General features: G+C 34.9%; 3 protein-coding genes across 7 annotated transcripts in view; all 3 read left to right on the plus strand.

The window, feature by feature from the left end:
* LOC108561821 (CAP-Gly domain-containing linker protein 1-like) overlaps positions 1-18,016 on the plus strand; it is a 41,790-nt gene extending 23,774 nt beyond the window's left edge. For 3 of the 4 annotated variants that reach the window (XM_017919897.1, XM_017919896.1, XM_017919895.1), the window contains exons 5-10: positions 2,965-3,069; positions 5,905-6,042; positions 13,800-13,945; positions 14,021-14,228; positions 15,705-16,275; positions 16,335-18,016. In XM_017919897.1, the coding sequence (XP_017775386.1) occupies positions 2,965-3,069; positions 5,905-6,042; positions 13,800-13,945; positions 14,021-14,228; positions 15,705-16,275; positions 16,335-17,196 (2,030 nt within the window). In that variant the 3' untranslated portion in view covers positions 17,197-18,016. The remainder of the gene's footprint in view (positions 1-2,964; positions 3,070-5,904; positions 6,043-13,799; positions 13,946-14,020; positions 14,229-15,704; positions 16,276-16,334) is intronic. The other variant, XM_017919898.1, reaches the window with a different exon arrangement.
* A 915-nt stretch (positions 18,017-18,931) lies between these two features.
* LOC108561816 lies at positions 18,932-19,915 on the plus strand. The gene is made up of 4 exons (XM_017919887.1): positions 18,932-19,064; positions 19,130-19,325; positions 19,405-19,705; positions 19,771-19,915. The coding sequence occupies exons 1-4, from the start codon at positions 19,026-19,028 to the stop codon at positions 19,832-19,834; spliced, it is 600 nt and encodes a 199-aa protein (XP_017775376.1). The 5' UTR covers positions 18,932-19,025; the 3' UTR covers positions 19,835-19,915.
* Positions 19,916-23,655: 3,740 nt separating this feature from the next.
* Positions 23,656-27,899, plus strand: LOC108561810. Of its 2 annotated transcripts, none has more exons than XM_017919879.1 (5): positions 23,656-23,985; positions 24,855-24,925; positions 25,102-25,241; positions 26,131-26,344; positions 26,399-27,899. In XM_017919879.1, the coding sequence occupies exons 2-5, from the start codon at positions 24,917-24,919 to the stop codon at positions 27,575-27,577; spliced, it is 1,542 nt and encodes a 513-aa protein (XP_017775368.1). In that variant the 5' UTR covers positions 23,656-23,985; positions 24,855-24,916; the 3' UTR covers positions 27,578-27,899. The 2 variants fall into 2 exon arrangements, with proteins under 2 accessions (XP_017775368.1, XP_017775370.1); XM_017919881.1 differs by lacking the exon at positions 23,656-23,985 and adding an exon at positions 24,715-24,734.
* Positions 27,900-27,990: the final 91 nt, after the last annotated feature.

The following is a 27,990-nucleotide window of genomic DNA, read 5'->3' on the forward strand; positions in this document are numbered from 1 at the left end:
ATTATATTTGTCTTTGTGCAGTTAAACCAGTACTGAATTATTACTTTTCGGAGTAACAGTAAAAGAATCAAAAAGATATGCAGCAATGAAAGTAGTCTGAAATATTTTTTTAGTTATTTATTAATGAACGAATAAATGCCTGGAAGGAAACGTAAGAAAACAACGAAAAACAAATCGCAATCATCAATTTTATTCGCATGTTTAATATAGTGGTTTTCAACCAGTGTGTCGTGATGTTATAATAATTTAAGTGTGTCGCGGAAGCTTAACTTAGTTCAAGTGTGCTGTGATATAAAGAAAAGGTTGAAAAACTCTGCTTGAATAGAAAAATTATTAGTATTTTAAATAAATGGCTAACTTAACTGTGCCACGTCACTTTGATATGTAGCGTAAAATTAATTACTTATGTAACTAATTTCACAAAATAATTTTCATTAATTAATAAAAAAAATCTAATTTACAAAAGCATTAAAAAAGGCCCAATAATCAGAAAAAAAATAATTCCAAGATCATGTTCTTTTAAGGTAGACGTTATATGTTTGTACATATTGCAACAAATACGACAATAGTAGAACTAAATTAAGGAAACTGAATAATTGTGGAATCATTCCTGAGAGTCTTTTTAGATAATTGTTTTCGTAATTCTAAAAAATAGTTAATTTTGTATTGTGCATTTTATACTATACAATATGTAAATTTAATCATTGCATAATGCACTGTGTATTTTTATTTGTTGTCAGTTTAATTATATTCTGGTAATTGTTTTTATTTTATTTGAAAGACATTCTGTAAAAACAATGAGGAAATTTGATCACGGTTGATGTTAATTGGTTAAAACTTTCCCATAGGATGCTTATGTAATTATGTACACTTTTACAACTTACAATTTAATATCTAATTAAAAATGATTTGTTTAACAGATAAGTTTATGTTGCGCCAAGTACGTTAATTTGAGTTTCCATACTATCAATATTGAAAAAATCTCTTAAATTTTCCTGTTAGTAATGAATCCAGTCGTCTCTAACTTTTACAAAGCATTAATTGAAATGTTTGATAATAGGCAAATTAAAAAAAAAATCCGGTAGAGCGGGAAATACAAATATGAAAATTTGACTCTCTAGTTTGAATATTTGATTTATTACATAAGTTCATCCGGAGATCCTTATGATCCTATTTCAATTGTCGTTTGAATTTAAAATGTTCAAAATCACATAAGACTTGTTATTGTCGTATGAGTGTTAAACAGATATTAACGAATCTATCTCAGCATCATCTGCTTAAGTGTATGTAGGTGTATGTATTCGACAATGTCAATATGAATATTTTGAATTTCCTTGTTGGCAATGAAACAGAGGACAGCTATAATTTTCATTAAGCATTAAATGTAATTTCTTTTCCATGTAAATTCTTAATTGTAAGTAAAGATTTTTGTTCTTATTTAATTTTTGCTTGAATGCAAAAATATTTATTAAAACTCTATATATTGGGTTCCGTTTTAATTTCATGGCAGCTGTCACATTGTGTGACATGAGGGAATGGTAAAATATTCTAAGCTTCTTAGATTTACTGGCCATCATTTTAAGTGATAATTGTATAAATTAACTTTAGTAAGCCTCTATGAACAAGATCTGCATTACATTATAGAATATGGTACTATAATCTCGGAATTTAAAATTAAAAAATGCGCGTCAGAAGTTAAAAAAAATAGAATAAATTAGTCATTCTGTTGTTTTGTCCTCTTAATTTGGAATGGTGGAAAGAACTTATGTTAACACCCAATAGATTGATGTGTAGTCTTTTAATACTGATTTGATTGAATCGTTATTAAACTTGTTTTAAATTTTCTAGTAGATTTTAATATTTTGCAACGATAATGTCAATATATTGTACATATATTGAAAGAGATATGTACAATTATAAGCAGTATGCCTTGAAAAATTGTGTCCCTGCGTTATTAAGAATATCGAAAGAAAACATTTATAATTGTAAACAGTAAGTGCTGGTTAATTAGCTGAAAAATAAGTGGCGATGGTAATGAACGTAAACTTGTGTGTTAATGATGGTTCAAAGGAAGCCGCGCCGGGATAATTGGAGCGGCGTCCTTATTTATCGAAAGGGCGTGATAAAAAAGTGTATTTTCACATCGAGCGACTAATTTATTCGTGAATCAATGTTTCTGCGTCCACCTTTCACGTCCTCCTATTTTCGGCGACTAAAAATAGGTCCGTTTCTTCCTCCACCTCTTCATTTGCCCAGCCGTTAGCTACTTTCCTCAATGAAGTCATCGCCATCCACAACCTGTCGTCTCTCCGTTTTCCTCCAATCTTGTATCAATTTAACGTCACTTCCGACATAGGATGTTTCCTTCTTTTCGTATCCAACGAATATGTCATATTTGTTGGTGCCTTTTCATATGCGCACTTGACTCGCTGCTCTTGCGATGATGGATTGCGCGTTTTAAAATACGGAAGCTCCATTTTTAGACGCTCCAGCTGAGGCCCATCTTCTTTCTTTCTTTCGCCCATCTTCAGCTCAGCTGAAATCCGACGAGGTGTGGATTCGACATTAAGTTTTCGAGATGGATCTACCAAAATAAAAAGCGCTCCGTCGAAGCGAAATTAAATTGGTACCAATTGGAGCCAATTTGATGGGCATCCTGTGCGAGTGCGTGAGCGACTTGCGATTCGAATCACGAAGTGTAAAAAAAATACGTATTAATCTGACGGTGATTTCGAGCTTCGTTTCGCGAATTAAAGACGACTTGGGATCCCCAAGGTGAACAAAATCGAGAAGGCAAAGACCGCATCTTCCGCGTGCTTTTGTTTCATGAGTACCGGAGCCGCGATGATTATTGCTGTTATGTAATTGTACGTAATTGTCAGAAACTCTGATTGATCTTTAATTGCGCGGATGTATTTGTTATGTTGTTTCACGATTCTGATGTACTCTTATTTATCGTTTCAGTTAAAAACAAGAACAACGCCAATCTTAACAATGAGGTCAACAAATCTACGGCGGCCAATAGGAACTTATTCAATAACAAGGAGAAAAAAAAAGATATATCTAAAGGTAAGCTAAGCGTTCTTACATTGTTTTACCAATTACGTTGTTATTTATCATTTAGTTAAGTTATATAGGTACATTTTATCAAATGGTCGAAGGTGCATTACTTGTCAAATGTTGTGTAGTTATAATAAATACCATAGGATGTTAGATTGAACCGGTAATTAAAAATCCGGATTCTTTACTAGTATTTCTTTCTTTACTTTACATAATGGGACACCGGTACATATAACAAAAAATCAGGACAAAACCAGACCTCTGGCCGCCCAAGCTGTTTGGCAAGTTCTTGCGCTTCCTGTAGTATTTGTCAATATGATTTTGACAAGTCTCGAGTATTGACTATTCATTGCTTAGGCGCTTATAATAATATTCCCAACAATAACGTGATGCACAATTTAAATGTTTAATACAGTTTGAACAATTGGCAATACTCGTGTATCATGTGTTGCCTACGATTCAAACTTTCCATTGTTAATTATACAATTTTATAACATAACGAATTTCAATGATAGTTTCACGATGACGTAAGTAGTCTTCATTAGTTGATTACTTATTAAGTCATGTAATTATATGGCTTGAACGATTTTATATATGTTTGGTTGTATAACCATCGTATCGCAAGTTGCCTACAATATCAATTAAGATAATCAAACGGTCGATGATCTTCTATTCAATTTCGTCACCTATTAAAACATCGAAATGGGCGAATAAATGCCTACGTGAAAGCGAGTCAAAGTAAAAACTGTTCCCTTGGGAAAGTTTAATTAATTGTTTTCTCTTGCAGAGGGAAAAGTTCGTCTTCATTGTTGTGAGGAATCAACGTTGGGATTTTGCAATTTATCATTTGCTATTGCATCCTCGTTGCATATTTTTTTTTGATTGGAATGTTTCGTAAATAATGGAAGACGGAGACAGAGAGGAAATCCTTTCATCAATGGATTGCGCAAGTCTTATTGTCTTCCTCCTTCGAGTTTTGTGCAACTGAGCCGCGTGCGAACGCGACGAGACCGTTCGACGTCGTGCCAATAATTAATTCTCTTGTTGCGTTGAACTTTTTTCTTTCTTGTTTTAGTTCATTCGTTCTCTTGTTTTTAATGTACTGTTTCCTTTGTAATGAAATATATACAGTGGATACTCATTTAACGTAGTTCGATAGTGCGTACATGATTATTTATGCCCATTGAATATTTAACGTATAAACATTTGTAGGAATTTACAATTATGTCTCGGACTAAGCGACATTCGGTTTTTATTTTTAAAACTTGTTTTAGAAAAACATGAATAATATAATTTAAATTCAATTATGCATGCAAAAAATGTGTACGTACCTATGAATGTCAAGTACTTTAGTTCAAGCACTTTAGTGGGCATTCCGCATCCTATTAACGTACATTCGCTTAGCGTACGGTATTTTGTGCGTTAACTGATAATTGACTGTATATATGTACATATATATGACTATTTTAATTAGACAACGTTAATTGGCGTCTCATTTTCCGATCTCCTTTAACTCTAATTTCTAAGCGCGCGCTAATTCCTCTTTCGGTATTTGGAGCGAAACGGAATATCGCCCATTCTTCTATCTACGATGTTTTTTCACTGTTATTAGGGCCCATTCCGTAATCTATGCAGATCCGATGGAAAGTGAAATTAATTTGCATGCATGGGTGTACCATCATCATTATCATCATCATTTGTTTGCCTCTTTTTTTTTGATAATTGGAGAAATTGAGCCGCATTGCTTGGTTACATACGGTACCTGCATCATGAAAACAATTGAATTTAAGGAGAGATAGAGAAAGGAGGTGAATTACGATTTAAGCGCGATTTAATTTATAGTTTCGCTGAGTAAATTGGAGCTGATTCCATCGAGCAAAACTCGATTTCCTTCTTCTGCCTTACTCCGTTTCTTCGTTAATTTATCCGATTTCGATTGGCAGCGAACGTGGGCGGAAAAAAGAAAACTGATTACTTAAGTCAGGTCACATTGGTTTGTTATTTTTGTCTTTCTTTCTTTCACCTCGATCCGAGTTGCCAATGATCTCGTTGTTAAAATCTGAATTGCAGATCATCTTTGTTAACCTGCTAAAATGTGGTCATACTCGGTGATGATTCTTCGCGAAAGTGGCAAAGCGCAAAATAGAGTTATAATGTGACTCATGTATGTCTTATAATTAGAAGGATGCGCAAACCAAAGCGACTTATTATTTGTCATTGTCGATGATGAGCGGCGCTAATTGAAGCACTCCTTTCACCGGCGAAATTTTAAGAAACGAAAGTGATTTCGGGCACAATGATACACATAGGTGTATGTATATGCTCTCTTATATAATTCGTGCCCTGCGGATGTTTATGCAGAGCGGGAGAACCCTGAATGGATTGATTTATTTGTTTCTGTTTGGTCTCGTCCGGTCGTATCGAGTGGGCTCTATTTCTTCTCTTTTTATATGTTTCGTGTTTATTTCTTTTTTCCTCTTCCGTCTCTCTTCTACGCTGCGTACACACGTACACGTATATTAGTTAGAAAGTGCGGGGCAATTAAAGAGTCGGATGGATGCGAGAAAGGCTTTCATCGGACCGCGGCGGCTCTCCGAAGAACCGCGGTGTTTCCTTCCAGTTGGCAGTCAGTTGTTCGCGCGCTGTCTACCACCACGAACGCTCCTTCTGGTCTGGTCTTTTGTTTTGGATCTCCCATCGTTGAGATGCGCGCTCGCAGTTGATACGACCGCAATTATTGTTGTCGTTTGTTTGATTTTTTTTAATTTTCTTTTTTTTGTCGTTGCTCACTTTGCCTGTGAATTGACTGACTGTGTGTTCTGTTGTTTTGTTTGCTTCCGGAAGGGATTATTATGGGTGTCAAAGGGAAGAAGCACAAGTTTTCCGCGAGCGATCTGGACATTTTCGCAAAGGATACCGAACGCATCAAGAACAAGACCTACATTTGGACATCGATTAAGTTGCCCAATAAGAAAAACAAAGGTACATCCCAAAACTATTAAATAAACGAAACGGATTCTCTCCGTAATCGTAATGATTAGTTAGTTCTTCTAGATAGATTTATAGATGTGTATTCTAGTTTAGAAGTGCTGATCCTTTCTTTGCAAATCTCATTAGCTGGCTGTAATCTATTGTTTTCTGCGATAATTATTTTCTTGAGTTTGTAGACAACTTGCGAGTTAGTTATTTATAAATTATTATTATTAGTAGTAGATACTATTTTATTCCTTAGGAGGTTTCCGTTTAGGCTTATCTAAGTGTGAAACAACTTAATTGATGCAAACATCAATGAAATCTTTTGTTAGAAATGTATGATTAATTTCTGCAACTACCTAACAATTCAAGCTAGATCTACCATTACCATTGATTAAAACACCATTGATATGTAATTAAGAAAATTGCCATCGTGTGCTTTGCTACAATTGTCAACTGTCAGAAAATTAACTGAAAGTTTACAGCAAATATATTGCAAATACGTAGATCGTAAAACAAGTTTTCAATAAAAACTTGCTATCAACCAATTTATAATGTATTAAAAGTGTGAATTTAAGACTTTATATACTAGAAATTGATGTTACTAAACTTTCGAAGCTAAGGAGAATCATTAGAAATGTTTATTATTATATTTTATTTTTCAAATTACTTCACATAATTTGCTTAATTATTTAAAAAAAACTTTTTCATTACTGAACTATCAAATTTACGAGTATTTAGAATAAATATTATATAAAATCCGGTAAATTCAGAAGTTGCTCAATTTTATGTTCTGTACAGAAAACGGAAAAGATTTGTTTTATTGCATTTTAAAAACCTGAAGCAAAAAACTGGATTCAAATTGTATTACGTAAAAAAAATGTTTATGTAAAAATTGACATGAATCAAATTCTTTTCGTGAAAATTTGATTGCTCGATTGAAGAGGATCGTTATTTTTTTTTGTCGTTATGCAATTAGAATATGTTGGGAATATTTGTTGTATGGTTCTTTTGAAAGTGAATTCCTTCATGTAAATTTTTGATGTAACAACGTTAATTACCGAAATCATCAGTTACGCAAATTTGTTAGTTTTTTTTCTTCGAGTTCTGTTTCTTTGTTGGGGATGATGCAAAAATTTATTTTTTTTTTGCTACAATCGGGTCAACGACTTTGTTTACGTTCGCTGGTGGCAAATCGAAAAATATAGAGAGCAGCGGTAACCTTTGGCAACGAACGAAGACATTACTTCTTACATTTTATTTTTATGCGTTCCACCGTATACCGGATCTCTTGCGCAACAGTTTTATGTTATCCAACCGTTCTCAGCTGAGCTATTCTGTTTCGTTCGGTATTAAGTTTCTCGTATCCGAGATTACGATCAATTAAGTTTTTGAATATCTTGTTTAATAAAAAAAAATGTATTATAGGTAACGAAAATTATGGAATTATTCAAAAAGTTTATTATTCATCGATCGGTTCCATATTCAAAGGAGAAAATGCGAATTATCATTATTGCTACGTACTTATTCATATTTGGTCTTGCTCTCTTATTTTATTTATTCATTCTGTTCTTTCCTTTCCTTCACCTTACATATTTATTAATTTCGCATTCTATATGAATTTCTCTTAATTAGAGACAATTTCTAATTGACATTAGAAGGCGATGCGGTTCTGATTTTCATCGGTAATTTTTGCTAATCCTCTTGTCTCGTTCTTTCCTCATTTTACAATTCACGACGCATAAAAAATATAATCATTAGTCTTATACTTACATGAGAATGCCAAATTTATTATTTACTAATAATAATAATTTACTTAGTTTTTTTTATTTCCGTTATAATTATTTCAATTTTCTTTAATATTGTTCAACATTATTTTCAAATCCCAATGTTAAGTTACACATTTGTTACTAAATTATTTTAAATGGACAACCACGAATATAAGACTAAATAGAATATGTAATTATGTTATTATGTAAGTGCTTTCCAAGTAACTTTTGAAATAATGTGGAATAACTCGATAAACTACTCATACTTACGCAAATTACCGTAAGGAACTGAGTGTAAATGTATTTACGATTTTATTTTGCTCTAAAAACGTCCACAATGAAAGTTCTATACGATGTGTATGTTTTACACTAATATAATAGCAATGAATCAACCAAATTATTCTTGATAAATTAAATAACTTGTCATGGTTAATCCAAACAAAATAACGCTGCAAGCTTGTTTGTTCCGCTTGGTCTTCTCTCGTCAATTTCTTCTTCTAGTTTTTTTTTTTATTATTGTACTGTGGTTTATTAATTCTTTGATGATATTTCTTTTTTGCAATTGTCTGTTCTGTTCTATTGGCGGTGGTTTCGCGATTGCGTAAATTAATCGGGGCCACGGTGCGTTTCAATTATTCGAATTCCTTCTGACCACGTGCTTCTCATGCCTTTCCTTTTACTCCTTTCTTGACTATCTATAGTCAGTACACATATAACATACAATCGACAATACGTACATATTTTATATGTTCTGAATGTATTAATTAGTAAAATTCCGTATTAACGTACAAATATTCGCAACAACGCACAATCATGTTAAATGTAGCACGAATTGTGTCTTTGAGTTTGATTATTCTAAAACTTGTTTAAAGATAAAAAATAACATCACGCTTTGACTCAAATAAGTTTAAAATATGTTCGTACGAATATGCATACATTTATTTGGGAAATCAATGTTCAGTTAACGTACATTCGCTTAGCGTACGGTAATTTGTACGTTGCTGACTGTATATTGCGTAAATAATAATAATAGACAATCATATTTTTGTGATAATTTATTGAGTAAATTATATATTTTATTTGCGGTAATTATATGCTCATTAATTTGTATTTAAAACGAAGAAGAATCGCCTCTATATTTGATTTCCCCGCCACTGTAGTTAGGTGATTAGGAGGACATTAATTTGTTTGTTTGGCGGTGGAAGATAAGTTTGGTTGGAAAGATACGGCTGCAGTCGAATTGCATATTTTCTTGAGTGACAAGTGGTTAGTTTCTTCTGTACGAAAATGGCCGTGGATATGTTGAGCAAATCTTTTCGTAAGATCCGTCGAGTTTTCAAAAGTAAGTTTGCACGTTACACATATGTTTACCTTTTTTAACATCCATTTTTATTTAGAATCTATCACTAAAAGGACATTAAGTAAATTTATAATAGATAGGAAACTGTACATTTATATTATTTTATTTATATGTTAACGATATTTTGTTTCTGTTTGTTAACTTCTACGTTGCTTAGCGACAATGCCAACTCGACTCTTCATCCATTATCGACAGCGCCGAAGCTTTTGTCGTCGTCAAACGTGTCGAAGTTCAATTGATTTCCAATTAATGCAAAGCGATTCTTTTTCGAGCTCCTTATTCCAATTTCTCCTTTCGCGGTGCACCCTATATTTTAACATACAATTTCCTTTTTCGCACGTCCGGTCTACAAAAAGAAAAACATACGAAACAACAGAAACAAAAACAAAGAAGGAAAACCGTGCACGTTCAACGCGGCGAAGGGAAAATCAAGTTGGCTACTCGCCAGAATCACGTTACGCAAGCGGATCAATGCGAGAATAAACCGATCCGTTCTTTTTTCAGATTTCAAAGTCAATTCGTAGTTTCATAATTAAGGGAATTTCTCTTTTTCTTTATTTTTTTTTTTGCACAATCTATATACGTTATAAGGAGTTTCGCACATGCATCATGTCGTGAAAGTGAAGCAATAGAAAATAAAGTATACATGTACAACATGTATGATGTATTTGAACTCCATTCAGATTGGGGGAGTGTGCGAATTTTACGGATTACGGAACGCTTTTGTCTTGTTGTTGTTATTGTTATGCAATTGTTTGTTTCCCATTGCCATGGGAAACAAACAGGACAATGGGTCTTTTCGTTTATCTACTTGATTTTTGCGAAATTCTCTTAATTGCTTCCATCTTTCCTTTGTTAGTTTCTACGAATCTCTTTGATTGATCGTTGCTCGAGGTTTGTTTTTCGGGCTTTCTTGAAAAATGATCGCTTGACCGTAAACGTCGAGGATAAGTGAAATTTTACGGCGGACGTAAATCGTCATGGGAAAGTGTGTATTTTTTTCTCTCGCTTTTTCTCTTTTTTATACATATATATGTATAGTTATGACAAACGACTTTCCCGAAGCGAAAATCGATCGATATGGATTTCGATCGATATGGATTTTCGATCGGTTTTCAACTGTGACTGCTCGAATGTATTTATTTTTTATTTTTGGCAGCGCAACAAAAATCTATTCTTTGGCGGCCCAAATTCCCGGAGATGAGACCGATGCTTATCCTTCGAACGTATCGACAAATAACAAACTGGAATAGATGTGCCAACTTCGATTCAAAACCCATCAAAGACATGGAAATCTAATTAACTGTATTTTCATGTACAGGTGTATATATTAACATTTCCGGCATGCCTCCTAACTGTTATTTTCACTCAGCAACTTCACGCCTCAGTTTTCGCAGCCACTTCAGAGCTAGTAGCGCCTTTTGATCAAAAAAAAAATAAAAATTTCTTTGCTAATTTATTTATTATTGTTGTTTTCCATTTTCGTGTTCAAAGCGGATGCCACAAGCTGCCGCGAAGTGCGCTGTTTTTTCCACTCAGTCGCGGGCTGTCCGACTGCCAGGCCGGCCGCCGTTTTCGTAACGCGCTTGCCAGTTTTTCCGATTTTCCTCTTCTGTTTTTTTTAATTTATTTCTCTCCATGAGTGTTTTGTTTGGTTTCCGTTGTCCTAACAAGTGCCTGGAAATGTGCGTCGTCGTTTATCGGGTGTAGTGTTTCCTCTCCTTTGGATCCATCAGTCCCTGCCGATGTGCTGACGATGCTAGTCGATAGCCAAGGTAGCCATGGGAAAACAAGAACAAACAAAACAACCAACTACAACAACGAACGACGTTTAAATTAGAGTTAATTGAGGGAAATTTAAGTTCGAGCCTCCTCAACGTTGTATGCGTTACGCAAACGCCTTTTTTTTTCTTCCTTTACTATAGCCAAATCATCCTCTCTCTCCGTTGCTCTCGTTCAATGCTAAAATAGTCCTGTTCGTGCGTCCCGCGAATTCCCGAACGCTGGCCAACGGCCACTTTCTCATATAAATCCACTAAAATAGTTAAAAATAGTTCTTCCGCACTATTGCCAACAACTATCATCGATTTCCGCAAATATCGAATTAAGTTTACAAAAAAAGTATTTTACAAGCTTATTTATACCACCAATTACTACTATTTACCTGCTCCGGAAATTTTTCTTTTCTATTCCCCAATTTCGAACTCGCAACCTTCGTGCTTCGGATTTTGTGGTCATGGTTAAATTTAGAGATTTTTTTTTTTTTTTAATATCGAGTTAACTAATATGCAAACAACCAATTAATGATGAAATTAGCAAACGGAAATCATCTAATGTTAATGATATTTGTATTAAAATTCTCTCATTTTTCGGTCCGCTTTGTCGCGGAAAACAATGGCTTCCGGAATTTGACTTAATCTCTCTTTGTGGTTTTATTTTTATCTCCTATCTCTCTCATGCCCATTCATAGGCGAGTGTCTTTTGTTTCGTTTTATCCTGCTTCCGGTAATTGAATTTACTACTTTTTTTTTCGTGTGTATTTTGTCGTAACCGAAAGGTGCGCACAAATTTTCGTCGTCACTCGGTAATTTAGTATATTTAAGTAATGCTTTCAAGATCAGTATTTTGGATTTATTGCAATGCAGTAAATTAAATAATCCGGCTTTATTTATTTTCGGAATTATTTATTGTGGAAAGAAGGGAAAGGTTCTCTATACCTCAAATAAGAAGTAGTTATTCTTGTTTTCAAACATGTCTCTTCTATTTTTCTTTAAGCAGAATGGATTATCGAGTATTGAATAATAAACCTTCTTCGAACCGTATACATTTTCGACGCTCTGCGAATTGGTGGTCTCTCAAATAAAAAAAAACGATTATGATGCGTTCGATCTCATTTTGAAAGAAACCAACAAATAAAACAACCGGCTTCTGTTTTGCTTATCGTCGTTTCTAAGTAGGCTTATGTCATATAATCGTCATTTTCTCAGGTGCGTTTCGTTTCTTAAACAAATCACGTCCGGTGCGATTCTTCTTTTTTTTTCCTTCACCTTCTTGAATTGCTAATAAGCAATTAAAGGAGTAATAAATATGTTTCGCAGGTTGTTGTCTGTTACCTTTTTATTTTCTTTCTTTCTCTTCATCTGCGTGTGCATTTTTTTTCCATCCAACTGCCAGACGCGATTCGGCCCAGAAACCCATCTGGCTGCCGTCCAGCTGATGAGAGTTTCTATGGAAAAGTCGACAACTGTTGTCGTTTTCTTCTGCACTTTGTTTCGAAACACAAAATTAAATGAGAGAAGAGAAGACAAAAAAAAACAGCATTGCTTACAATTTATTTTCTTTACTAAATCTTTCTCCGATTGTTTTTTTTTTCTTCATCGCCGTTATAAAATAGTAGATGATGTCATGTCGTATTTGGAACCATCGGCCAACTTTCGTGCAGCTAAATTTACAAACGTTTTATTGAATTTAATATATTTGTATAGGAATTTCAAGTAGTTTAATTATGATGTACTCATTGGTATCAAAACTATGCAAGTCAAATGTGAAACCATTGTTTGTTATTCTTTTTTTATATATATGGTATTCATGGAGATTATGCATCCTCCACGTACGTTTGTATTTATACGTTGCTAATTGAATTGTCCGTTTGGAAAGGGAAAAGCGTGCAAAGCGCGAGTTTATTAATCGCAGGAAACGGATGATTATCATCAATATCATGGAGATTACATAAGACCGAAACCGGAGGATCGGTCACCTATCAAAGCATACAAAAAAAAGAAAGCGCAACTGTTTTTTTATGACTATATGATTTAGTCATGTTTACTTTAATGTATCAAATTCGCAATAATCCGTTATTTGCGTTAAAAAAAAATCAACAAGTTTTTTTTTAATGGGTATCGATGTTTGCCCGGTTAACTGTTTTCCAGTTGATTGAGAAATTATACTAATTCTTAAGTAGTTTACTGTTTCGGATAACATCTCGAAAGCGGTGAAATCTTCTTCGTTATTCATGCAGATTTACTTTATTTTTCGATGAAATTACAATAAGTGATAAATCTTAAAAAGCAACAAGAAAAAACGTCGCAGATCTATATAGTTGATCCGAGGAGAGTAATTGCTTTGCGTGCGCGCTCCACTTTACGTCGTTTCCAATTTTAATGAGTGCGCTTTTCGCCGAGTTCATAAACTTTAAAGTGAATGGAACGGCTGAATTTGAATCGAAAAAAGAACAATTACTGATAATCGTATTTTTTGTTGTTGTTGCTATTAAATTAAACTTTGAATATGTAAGAAGAGTCTGTTACGTTCCGGCAATTTCGTTCTTTTGTTGCTTGTTATAACAAAACAAAGAGTTAAGGTTTTTCACTATGGTGAAAATTTATTTTCCTCGTGCTGCGAACGGATGGAATACGTGTGTATATGAAATAAAAGAATGGTGAAAATTACAAAAGACAATCGGCTCTCTCGTGCGCCAACTAGCGTAGAGGATGGTATTGCATGCACGCACGCCGCCGGAGAGTTTCTAAATAAACGGCGTGGAGGAAAATCGACTTTCATAAATATTTCTCATTCCGTTTTCGCATCTTTATTCATTGCAATCGATTATCGTCGCTAATTCAGACGTTTCTTTGTAGAAATTGGAAGAGCTACAGTGAAGGGGGGTCGAGTGTCGCCCGGCGCTCGGCCCCCGCAGCAACAACACCACCACCAACAACCCCAGAAACCGCAGCCGAAGACGGCGGAAGCTCTCGCCGTACTCGTCCAACATCTCGTCTTCAATGTGAGCATCGATGCGCTTTGCGAAAACGTTTGATACGATGATTTATTGTTGGTCTTTCTTTTTGCGGTGTTTCAGTTGGACGCGTTCAGCAATCCGAGTCTGAGAAAGGAAATCTATAGGGTGAAAACGGAAGCTGGGGAGGCGCAATTGCTGTGCACGCAGCTGGAGGAGGCGTTGAACGCTGAGAGGAAGCAGAGGTCAGAGTTGCTGGAAGAGCAGCGCATCAGGTTCGGCGTCGAGGTAACCCACCTCATTGAAAAGCATCGCGATGAAATTTCACTAAGTAAGTATATATTCTAATCGAATAATTAAAGCATATTTGTTTCGACAATAAGATCTCATTTAGGATGCGTTCCTGGACGACAAACGATTATACATTTTTCTGACAATATCACTATTTTGATTAGAAAATACTGTTTTCGATATTTATACCATGTCCTAGTAGGCAAAGGTCAGCCTTTCTGTCAATGTCATTTTGTTTATTATATTATCTCTTATTAATATTTTCATCATTTGATATTCACTTGAATCAACTTTCCTCTCAATATGATATTATTTTCTTGTATAAAAAATACTTCATGTAAATAGAAGTTTCTTCATTGCCACGTATCAGTAAACATGAAATTCAGTAATTCTAATAATGTTACTATAGGCGTCCCTGAATTTACGCGCGACTTTTTATTACGTGTAAATTCGAACATAATTTATTCGTATTATTACGCGATCTAAATTTACGCGGAAAAAAAATATAAATAAATAACGTAGTCCATTTTTGTCTGTGAACTTTTTGCAAAAACTCTCTATTATAACTTGCTTAAGATAATGCATATACTTCATTATTTAAACATTCAGACGTTATAATCAGTCTGTATATTATTATGTACACAGTAAGTAGGCAATACTATACTTATTAGATTTAAGATGGAACGGAAATTCGCGTAAATTGAGGGACGTCTAGTTTTTCTTTTTAAATTTGAAATAACTTACATATTAAAACTTATTGATGTTTCACGATATGGTGTATAAAAAGTTTCACTTTTGCACATCTCATGACATTTGTTAACAGAAATATATTTGGAATGTTGCAAATAAAGTCCTTACATTTTTTCCCCTATTATTTTTCGCATATTCAAAAACTGCTCAAAAATAGATTATTTTAAATGATAAAAATATAAAACCGACATTATCGTTAAATATCAATTAATTTTGTTTTTGTTACATTTTTTGTTCAATATTTTTTGCCAATAAAAATGTTTAGAAGTAATTAAATATTCATTTTCGTTTCAATATATTAAAATTTTGCTATTCGCAAAAAAAGTAATAAAAAGAATAAGATTATTTTTTCTGTTTTTTCTGAGTATTGTAATATTCTTTATTATTATTTAGTTTCTTTTATATGATGTTTAACATTGAATTTTGTTTTATGCTATTAAATTTTTCTCAGAAATTGCATTTCTTATGGTGATTTATATAACTAGATTATAGTATTTGTTCATTTTGATACTTCAAAAAACATCTTAAAAAAACATTTTGGAATTAGTTAAAATATTAGATTATGCTATTTCTTAAACTTTTTGGTCTGCGACCCCCTTTTGCACTTTTTGAAAAAAGGGTATGGGTCTACACATACTTTGAGAATGATTGGACTAGAAGACCTCAAATAATCTATAGATGTGACAATTATTTTTAAGTATAATGTAACAAGTAGTCGTTTTTGGGAAGTACGAACAAAAATTTAAATGTTTTTTTCTTTGTTTAGTAAATGCACAACAGTTGGATGTGAAGAAGTTGCATCAGCACGAGCGGGATTTGTTGAGGGAATCGTTAAGCAGGCAGCACGAATCGCAAATCCGAGCTTTGAAACTGGAGTGCGAGAAGCTGAGGCAAACACACGTGGAATCGTTGGATATCCTTCGGGAAGAGAACGATGCCATCCGCGAGGAAATCGACGAGAGAAACATGAGGATCAGGGAACTGGAACAGCAGCGCGGCGAGAGCGACAAGCTGAGGCGGGACTACGAAGCGCGGGAGGTTCTGCATAAGGAGAAATTAACGGTGGCCAACGAGGAAATCTGCAGGTTGCGCGAAGAGAACGAGGCGTTGTACGCATCCGCGCGTAACGGGGGATCCGACAACAGTCTGCAGGAAGTGCAATCGCTGCGAGTAGTGCTCGAACTGAAACAATCCGAATTCGCGGAGTTGAGGAAAGCCTTGGCGGAAGCCACACAGAAGGCCGATCTGTTGCCGGCAGCCGAGGAGAAGATCTCCGGATTGTTGGCCAAATGCGAGGATCTGCAACATCAGCTAGAGAGGAAAAACGATTCTGAACAGTACGTTATTATTGTTATTCTTTTTGTAATTACCAATTAATATTTGTTGTTATTTTTAGTCAACTGCTGACGGAGAACAAGAAATTGCATGAGTCGTTCAAGGAAGAGTCGAATCAAAAGAAGCGCATCCAGCAGTACAACGAGGAGCTGACGTGGAAGTTGCAGCAGAACAAGGAGATCGTTCACAAGGTGATTGAAGAGGCGGATTCTGCTTTCTGCAGGAACAAGCTGAGCGCCAGCTTCAATGAGAGGTACACCGTTCAGAAGCCTTCTTTCGAGCGCACACTCTCGTTCCGCGAGAACTCGTTCGGCTCGAGGAGTCCGAGTTCGTTGACGAGATCGCGCAAGTCGAGGAATTCTCTCGACCTTGATCCGGAGGAGGTTTCGCCGCCGAGTTCTCCGAAAGTTAAAGGCGTCGTAGAGAAGTCGGATTCGGTGAGCTACGTGCTGGAGATGGACGAGAGTCCTGACGTGGTCGCATCGAGGATCGTTAGGAGGAGTTTCAGGAATGCCACTCCACCTAAGAACACGCCGACCAAGTCTCCTGCTAACAAGAGGCCACGCATTAAGTCCAATCCTCTGACGCAGAGTCTGTCAGGAGGTTCGTTGCACGGCGTCGTCGCCAGAACGAGGGCCGTTCACTCCGAAGAAAGGACGGGAGAAGTACACGAGGAGATCTTCATGTGGGATAGCGACCGTGCATCGAGCACACCCAATCAGCAGCACAAGTTCTGGACTCCAACCGAATACGACGAGTACTGCGAAGAAATGCTGCCATCGCTACCGAGCGAGATCGGCCAGAAAAATGGACCCACGCTGCCTCTGCCCAAACACCTCGCCGAGAGTAACTCGGACGATGAAGAGGAGGACGACGTCGACGACGAGTGCTGCTCCACAAGCTCCTCAAGCGGCCAATTGTGAGACGAACTCCTCGACTTCTAACTTTCCTTTAATTCTATATTGTATTTACACGATATTTTAATTTTTTTTACCCAATTAACCTTTTGTACTTTCTTTAATTATTTCTATCATACAGATTTTTATAATTATTTTCTTCGTTCATGGGCGGGGCTGAACAGAAATATGAAAAGAATATATTATAAAAAAAAGTGGCCGTACTGTGAGATAAACATTAACTTATTAACGTTTAAATATATATATAGATAGAGATTTATTATTACTACTTGGACGAAGAGAATAATGAATTGCGCGTGTGCTTGTATATATTGTAAAGAGAATTCCCTTTGTACATCTGATATACATACATATACATATATATTTAATTATTATTATTTTTTTAATTAGTATAATTAGTTTTTTTTTTGGAAATAGGTTGTGAAGATTACTGTTGTGTTTTGTTTAGATGTTTTTTTTTTGTAATCAAATATTATAATATAAACGGATAATCGCCCGATGAGATTCAACGCGTTCTCTTACCCAAAACATCTTCGTACTTACATCGCCTCGCGCGCGCTTTTTTTTGTTAATACCATAGAAACAAATCGTTTCCAAGGATATTATTTTAACCTCAAATCTCTTTTTTACTCGCCGTTCTACATTAACCCCGTCCCTTGTTTCGAGGATCGCTGAAATCCTTTCCGTCTAGCTGAAAGGCCCTTCAACGTTTATTTTCAGAATGATCCCTCTACAATTCTCTCTGTATCGATATTCAACCAAATTTGCTATATTTATTTAATCGCCTCGCTTGAATCTCTCGGCATTCTCCAACTTGTGTAATCAATCACTTTTGTTTATTATTATCATGTTTTTTTTTTGTTACTTTCCTTAACTTGTCAGTATTATTATTAATCACGTTAACCTCTCTCGCTCTGTCCTCTTTTTTAACATTTGTTGTGTTACCCTTTATATTATTGTTACGTGCACTCTCGATAAGTTTATAACGGATAGTGGAAGATTGATACGTGTGCTTGTGTCGTGCGTGAGTGAGTCTGTTTTTTATGTTGGAAGAAAAGAAATCAAAAAAAAGTTGTAATTACGTATATATGAATCGGAATAATAATAATAATAAAAAAAGGAAATAGTTTTTAGATGAAATCTTAATACGCAGGTTATTTTTTTGTTTTTTATACATATATAAATATTGTATTATTTTTTATTCACTAATTACTATATTATCCATTAAGTTTAGAGTACCAAAAGATGAAGAAAGAAGGAGAGATTTAATAGTCCCTGTCCGAAATTAATAAAAATAACCGCCGTTTTTTTTTCTTTCTATTTCTTCGTGTATTTATTTATAATTATTGTATAAAGTTGTAAGGCAAAGATTAATATATTATATAAATAAAGTTTAAAAAAGCAGTTGAAATGAGACTACAATAAACGATAAATGTTTTCTTATGTATTATATAAACTTAAAACAAAAATACTGAAATAATTACAAAAAAAACCTTTCCTTCTTATATTAATTAGCAAAAATTTGAAAATATAGATTTAAAGTAATATTTTTTACAAAGAATTAAAACTAATTTTTTTATTGCTGCGCAGGTAGAAACCATTAAAATATTTTCGTATCGAGTGAGGTTTTATTGCACTAAAGGTTCTAGGTACTAGGTGAAACTGAATTTGCAACGGCCAACGAAAATATAGTATTAATGACGAATTTCCCCTTCTTTGCAAACATTTTAAAGAACCCTTAAAAATTTGCAAAAACTACCTTTGCGTGCGCAGATCAGTATATAAAAAGGGTTTGAGTACTGCAGGAACATATCATTCACTCACCAGCAGTCGACATGCGTTTATCGAAGAAATTATATAAATTGAAGTATTACGTGAGTATTTAGTATAGGGAAGTTTAATGAAGGAAATGATAATATTATGATAATTGTTTTGATAGTTGAGGAAGACATGGAAAGAGGAGCTAAGAAAGGCAGAAACCATAAAAAATTACTCTCAGAGAGAGCTGGACGAGATTCTGCAAGTGCGTCTGCAAAATAGGAAGGAACACGCAAAATCCGTTGAAAGCGCGGAGAAGTTGCATCACGCCGAAATGACTTCAATGCGAAAGGAGCAGAACGAGCAAGTTGAGAATGGTGATTTGAAATTTCTAAATTTATATTATGCAACATTTTTTGAAGTGATGTTTAATTTGCTGTGTATTTGTTGTTGCAGCGTATGAAAAACACGATGATATCTACAAGGATCAAAATTTGGAGAGTTGGTCATCGCCGCAGCAATTCCAGCGCGTCTCCGCTCAAATGGAGATAAATCGGAAGCTGCACGCAGAGATGTTGCAGGTGCTGCTTGGCGAGAAGAAGAAAGCCGAGGAGGAGCTGCGACAGAATGCTGAAGTCATCAAGGAGCTGGAGATGAGTAGAGAAAGCCAACAAAACGATTTAGTTGAAAATGACATGGCGATAGAGACCTTGATCCAAGATAAATACGAGTACCTCCTTCAACAAATTGACGAATCGTAAGTGAAAATTGTTTATTTATAATTGTAAGCAACTATTAAACAATTTCTTAATCATTAAACAGGGAATCCGTGGACGAGGAGTTGGAGTTAAAGAAACGCTTGGAGCGCCTAAATTTCAGCGACTAACTTCTCGAAATAGTGAATCTTCGATCCTTTTCGGATATTTTCCACTATTTTCTTAAACACCACGTACTTTTAATTTAACTACAAAACGTACTGATTATTTATTTAAATTAATTTAATGTACTAAATTATATTTAATGTACTAATTTTTATCTTCAGAAAAATATGGGATAAAGCAATTATAAATTTCATTAAACTTCTGTTTGTAAACAACAGAAGTATAATAATATACCGGTGAGACGAACTTCAACGCAACTGCAGCAATGAAGCGAAAATATTGTTATTTTGCTTATTACAATTTCCAAATGTATAAAACAAAAAATGTAAGTAAAATCGGATTGATTATAAACATTTAAGGATAATTCCTTTGTTTTTTAATACAACAGTGCAATAATGAAAATATTCTCCATTATTTGTTTAATACATTTGCAAATTTATTTTTTTTTATTACTAAATAAAAATTAATAAAATCTGGGTTTTAACCCAACAAAAAAAAACTTTTTTTTTTCTTCTGATTTTAAAAACTGTTTTTTCCTAACATTAACAAACTTTTTTTTTTAAATATTAATACAAATTATGAAAAAAAGAATTTGAAAGTACATGTTAAACCAAAATTAATATTACACTTTAATGAATTGATGTCATTTAAAGGGTTTCAGTTCAATCGATCATTATCCTCGTATTTATATCAAGTTCTACTTTTTCATATAAAGGGTGTCCCAAAATTAACGCAAGATTTAAAACATTTTATGATAATTTGTGTTTTTTTAGCTATTTATGAGTTGAAATTCTGTTTGAAACCCGCAAATCTACTTGGAAATCTGTGGGTTCTTTGTATTTGCTTCTATGTTCAGAAACCGAAGTTCCACTGGAAATGAAAACATATTTTTTTGAGTTTGAACTCTAAAAGTTATAATTACTTCTTTGTATTTCATTTACAACCGCTTTGACTTCTGATATTTTTATGACTATTTTATTTGACAATTAATAATTTGTTCTTTTTTTTTCTAAATGATCTAATAATGATGCATATAATCATTTTTCATTATAAAATTTAAAAAAAATATATAATCGATTATGTGAAATGCATTTATCTTTTAATGCAAAAAAAAACATTTTTAAGTTATTTGTAACATTTTATTAGTTACTTAACTCTACAGTCATATAAAATAAACAATTTATCTAAAAATTGTATCAGCTAAGTAAAGCAATGCTCTCCGTAGTTACTTAGTCACAAATCGAGACCAACGTATTTTAATTTGATCAAATTTTTTTCACATCTTCAGAAACTTTTACATTCGAAATAGTTTAAATTTTTACAAAAAAATATCAAATTTGAGATTACGGGGTGGACAAAAAAAATATAATTGTATAACTTCTATTAATGAACAATGCAAATTGAATTTATTTGGTTGAACTTCCAAGTTACGTTTTTGGATAAGATTAATTTGGAAAATACTTGATTTGATTATGATGACTTTACATGTCAAACTGACATTAAAAAAAATATAACGTTTTCTTTCTAGCAACATTGAAGAATAATCAAGTAACGCTTGAAATTTGTGTAGAAGTTATGAAAAAAAAAGATCTTGGAACAATTGACATCTATAATTACAATATTGAAAAGTTTATATTTTTTAAATTTGTTTTACAGTGCATTCTCCATATAAATGACATTTTTATCACAACTTGATCATAGAAGTATGATCAAAAAATATTGACATTTCTTGTTATAGTTGACCATTCTTTAGCTACTGTTCGAAGAAATACATATAAATATAAATTTGTTTAAGTTGGTAGTTCGAGGAAAATTAATAATTTCTAACAAAAATCCAGACGTAATTATCTCTTATTAATACATTAATATTTATTAAGCCTTGCATTCATCAGTGTATTGTAAGAATATACATTAATACTTTGCATAGTCCGGTTTCGATCAGTGCGGATTTACTATAGTCCGGTTTGAAATTTTGAAAACAAACTATTTTTTAATTAACCAAAATGTATATAAATTCCAAAAAAAAAATTGTACACAAAATTATTTTTATATTCGTAAATGATCGTTTTTCTTCTTTAATACACTTAGTCCGGTGTATTTTATTTAGTTCCTCGATTAGTCTTGTTTCAAACAGTTCGATATATTAGCGCACTATGGGGGATATTGCTGAATACCTGGCTAAACCAGAGGTTCTGAAACTTTTTGGGTTTGTCAGAATTTCTATCTCAGGACGAACTTTATGTTAATAGCAGTTTTTCTTTAATTTTTGCGGCGCCCCTCTATCACATCCCATTCTTAGCCCTAAAAATTATTTATTAAATAGAAATATGTACCCAGAAATTAAGTAAATTAATTCATAAATAAGGTAAGTTAAATAAGTATTGTATTGTAAATAATTGATGACTATATATTAGTTTAAAAGTGCTAACACAAATAAAATATTATGAGAATTTTGTAAATTATAGTAGAACCTCACTTAACGTCGCTCGTTTCATTCTTCATTCGTTTTCCAACATACAATTATAAATTCATATAAAAGTACTCCACATTATTTTAAACGTACAAGACATTCATACTAACGTACTCGATAAAATAAAAATCATACACTTTGCCGTCAAAACACAAAATCATATACATATTATTTCAATTTGATATTCGAAGGAAATAAAACTTATTTTTTCGTAAAACGAGTTATGGAAAATACTATGTCTAACGCCTCACTTTGACTGAGATAGAAGTCAAATACAGTGGAACCTCGATTAACAAGTTTAATCCGTTCCAAATTTTCGGAATTTTACTCGTATAAGTGATTCGTCGCTCGTTAAGCAAGTCATTTTTCTTACAATTAATTTTGCTCGTTAAGCGAAATGCTCGTTATGCGAGGTGCACGTTAAGCGAGGTTCCACTGTATATATAATTTGTCATATTTTGATCTGTGTTTAATAGTTGTCACGCCTGAACGACATTTGTCTCATGTCAGTGTAATTAGAGATTATAACGAAATTCTACAAAATCCATTTACTATACTATTTTTGATTATTCACATAATCAATTATATCGTTTTATTAAGAAAGAAATCTTATAAAAAAAATTAAATCGATTTTCTCAATTTTTTCTTTTACTACTGTCTGATTAATACCATACATTTTCTGTAAGAGTAAGTTGTCACGCCTGAGATACATTTGTCTCGAGTTGCGCGAAATGCAGATGCAGATTTAAATTTATTATTCGAAATTAAACGTGAAAAGTTGTTTTTTTCACTATACTGCATTAAAATAAAGTAATGTATTTTATATTGCACAGTGTTAATCAACGTGTTTTTTTTCTAATATTGTGTGTTTATACACATACTTTACTTTGTACAATAAAACATTGAATATCAATAGCAAGTTATTAAATTAAAGACTATACAACTATCCACATATAATCTAATATTTCGTAAATTTTATGTGGAGTTCAATATAAGCTAAGAATATAGAATGTTCTCGGTTTTGGTGATTGTAAGATCAGAAAATATTTAACAACAGTATACGGTACAAAACAATATTTTTCGAGCAATGGTCGGATGTATCATATTTAGTTCATTACTATCTCAAAATATATTCTTTCTGCAAACTGTTAGTGTAACAAGAAGAATTAACAGTACGTAGTTGATAGTTAATATGCAAGTTTGTATGATACAAATTAAGTTTTTATGAATTAATTCCAGCACGACAATTTAATTTTAATTGGTTTCTGTAACGCGATGCGCGGGTGGTGCGTGCGTTATGTAAATATTGCGACGTCGACGCGTCTGCAGTGCGCGGCGCGCGCCCCGCCAACCCCCGACCCACCCCCTCCCGCGCTCATACGGCGTCGATTCTGCCGCCGTCGGCGCTCCACACAATCGTGTGCGACGCGGATAACGGTGATGGCGTTCGCCTTGCAACACTGAAAAACAATAATCCAACGTGCTACACCTGCACCTCTCCCCCACTCCACAAAAAAAACAAGTATCACAATCTGCATAAATATAAACCCTCTTCAATTCACAAAGTTGTTAAGTGAGTGATGAGCGAACCCGGAAGAGAAACCAACGCCCGCGTCGATCGAAGAACAACCGTCGCGACGGATGCGAAATAGTGGATGAAGATGCGAAATCGGATGGACGCCGATGGTGAGAGACATTTTCCTATATATTATATAAATTCTTAAGATATGAAAACGCGTTGTGCAACCGACCGCTACGTAAGCGAGGGTGAACGGTGGCGGCGGCGCTCCAATGTTACGCGACAGAGCAAAAATAAATCGATCAGTGCGTTTTAGTGCCCTTATTACAAGCAACAACAAAGAAAAACCGTCTCTTTTTACTTATTCATCACTTTCTAAATCATGTACGGCGGTGATATTAATCAATTCGCGTGGTGGGGGGAGGGTTAGCTGCGAGCTTGAACTTAACCCATCTGGAAATTCGCCAGGAACCTTGAGAACACGCCGAAATAACAATAAATTGCGCTCTTTTTCCACTCTTCCATCCAACATATTTTTTGTTTAGTCATTACCCTTATTTTTTTGCGAAAATAAAAAAGCGCGCGCGGGGAGAGCTTGATTAGAAGTTAATGATGTTGATGATGATAATGATGATGACCGAAGTTTCTCTCCCCGAGCTGCGGCGACAGTCAGGCGCCAATCTTCTCTCCAAACCTCCCCTTCAACAACCCCTCCAGCGAAAACATAAACACTCCGAGATATTTGGGTTAAAAGGATCCCCTCGCATATCAAGTTACGATATAATCGAATATACATGAAACTTTCATTTCATTTTCAGAATCATTATGATTACGACCAGGCGCATCCACCATTAATTTCCCTTAACTAATAGTATTCCTTACATTTACAATTTCACATCTGAAGTATCTATTTAAGGTAAAAAAAATGCGCATTTAAAAACATGATTAGATAGTTGAAATGATTGCGATAATCATTAGTTGAAATTTTCATACCTTGAAAGTTTTATTTTTCTTCTTGTTTTTTTTTTCGTTGCAGATTAACAGTCGCATGTTTGACGGTCGTCGTGTTTCGAGCGGAACAAGGAACCGGAACCGCTGATGACTTCGGTAATTGCTTCCTCCGCGGTCGCCGCCAGGGATCGATGGCGTGCGGCGCGACTCAATTTCCTCTTCTGGCAATTAATACTAATCTCTGTATTTCCTCTCTCTGTTTTTTTTTTGGCTTCCCTATTTCTCGCTCGATTTCGTCCGGTTCATCTATTTTCGTTCTTCATATTGGGTAGGTGAGGATCTGCGATGGGGGACACATCTGCCACCCGCCGAAGGATTGTTGCCGGCAAGGATGTTGTTATCCTGAGGAGATGCCCATCTACAAGACCACAACGATGCCGACTAGCAGTGAACAGCAATTCGTCGGACACTGGTAATTAACTCATTTTTATAAATATGTCTACAACAATATAATACAAATACATTATAAACCTTCATTAATAACGAAACTTAACAGTGAAAGCTTTCTTATAAATATAGTATTAATAATACTTTTCATAGCAAACTGAATCAGTGGGCAGAAAGTCTTCGGTTATTGTGGCCAATAATAATGTTTAATAATAATGAATCAAAAATATGTTTATCAATCTTTGTTTGTCAATCTATGTTTATCAAGCTAAATTAAATAAAATTTAGACATAATTATCAGAAATCTTAAATTGTATTACAATAGAATGAAAGCTTTTCAAAATATAATATGTAGAACAAATTTTTGAATAATTTTAAAATATTGTTATTTATAATATATTTCTACAATATATTCTATTAAATTAAAAAGTTTCATCATGCAATTATCTAAATTGAGATTTATTGTTACTCATTTTTTCAGATACAATAATTAAATTCAACAAATTATTTTGATTCTAGTATGTCGCTTGTTTATATAATCATTTATGTAAAAATGTACTTTGTTGCTATATTTTGATTTTCACATAAAAAATATGAATTGATTTTTATGATTCATTTCTACATACATACTACTACTTGAATTGCTAGACTTGATCAAAATGGAAATAAGTTGATTTTTTTTGTCACTCTATAGATTTGCAAATACGTAAAATTACTTAATTAGTAAATTTAATATGTAATATGTTAAAAAGAAGCGTTAGTTTTTAATTTATAATATTCTTCAGGGCTGTTATATGTGAGTGTAATTCTACATAAAAAAAAAACTGTGATTCAAGATGTAAGGCATGATAATAATGATTTTTTTTACTTGGCAAGAATAAGATAATCTTATGGTACTTATGTTTGGTGTTCAGGTACTTTTGGGTGGCGATAACGACGACGTTTGTGGGAATCTTGTGCGCGTGTTCGCTGTGGCGTCGGCACAGTTCCAATTTCGCCTTGTTCTGCTGCAGGGACTACGGCAGGGATGAGAGAGCTTCGGAGCCAGATTCGAACGGTTCCTGTTACGTCCCGCCGCAGTACAGCAGATGCAGCAGCTTCCATCAGGCTCCACCACCGTACGCAGAGGTCAGTTTCACTTCCACTTATATTCTTGCTTTTGGTAAAATTGGTAATTTCCAGGTCACCTCCAAGCCCGATCTCTACCCGCTTGTAATCAGTTACAACGGGGACGCGGTGGTCAAGAGCAATGGCTCCTCTACGGGTTATCTGATGGTGCAGTACTTTAGGAATTTCATCGTGAGGCCTGTAGGATCGTTGTCCGCCACCAGCACGATAGACTCGCTCAGCTCCAGCTTCATCTGCAACGCGAGCAACGAGGCCAATACTGTCATTCCTCCGCCTTACTCATGCACGGGTAGCCTGGAGGAGGTGAACCATCATCACAAGCAGAACTGCACGTTCGCTTCATCGCCAACTCCACCAACTGCGATTGTAACGCCTACTATTACTCCACCGCCACCGCCTCCTCTGCCTCCTAGTTCAATGTCGCGTACGCACTCCAATCTGTGTTCGCGCAGTAGCAGCGCCAATCAGCTGAAGACGGTTCCGGAGGTGGGGGAGAGTGCCGCGACGACCGCGCCTCCGAAGCCTCAAGTACCAGCAACTCCAGCAAGGTTCAGCAGAAAGTTGATCTTCAACAAGGCGAAAACGCACAGCGCCGATTCAGAAAGCGGTGGAGAGGAGCACAACTTCTCCGACCTGCTGAACCTATCCGTATGCCTACCCAGTGGAAGCATCACCACGCAGCTGGCCGCCACCCAATCGAATCCGCAGATGACGGATATGATCCAGAGCTATAGCGTGACCAACAGCATGACCAGCTCGGATATCAGTAGTTTGGCCAACTTGGGCACACCGGATTCCCCGCCGCGTGCCACCAGCCCCACGATAGAGATGCGCGAGCTATTAGATAAGATTCAGCAGCTGCCGCAACATAAGAGTCCCATTCCCGAGCAGCTGCAACATCAGCAACAGCAACCCCAGAAGAAGTACTTCAGTCGCTCCAAAGCTAAGACGCTCTACATGCCTTTACACCACGATCCGCACCAACAACACCACAATCATCACCAGCAGCAGTCAATCAAATCGGGCGGCGGCATTCTGAAGACCACCAAGGGGTGGCTTTCGCGCTCCGCTCCGAACACCCCGTGCGGAACTTTCGTGCCCAATTTTCCCAGGAATCCGAGCAGTCAAAGGGGCAGCAAGTCGAAGATCTGCTGCGACGGTAGTCCTTTGCTTACGAATGACGAACACGACGAATCGGACGACGAACGCGCCCACCGCGACGAATGCTTATGATACCACCAATTTACCCATCCGCCACAGACACTATTCATTTCCAAAAGAATGGTGACACTCGACAATTGTTTCCTTTTTGTTGTTGTTTTTAATTTCTAGGCCGCCGTAGATGGTGCAGATCAGGGAAAAAAAAACGAATGTCGCCAATTTAAACAACTCAAAGAAATAATAATTTTCGCTACTTACCAATGACATTATTAATAATTTTATTAATTATCTAACAATTAAATTAAACAAGGAAAATAAGAGAAAGTGTACTTAACTTACAGAGAAGACGAATTACGCGCATTTATATATACATGAATATATTAAAAAAATAGGTTGTTTGCTAAAGTGGACATATACATATTTTTTCAATCTCAACTAACTATATACATATAATTATTATTATGGCCATTAATTAACTATTATTA

The sequence above is a fragment of the Nicrophorus vespilloides genome, unplaced genomic scaffold (assembly GCF_001412225.1).
Source record: "Nicrophorus vespilloides isolate i.1.1-1 unplaced genomic scaffold, Nicve_v1.0, whole genome shotgun sequence".
NCBI classification, from domain to species: Eukaryota; Metazoa; Arthropoda; class Insecta; order Coleoptera; family Silphidae; genus Nicrophorus; species Nicrophorus vespilloides.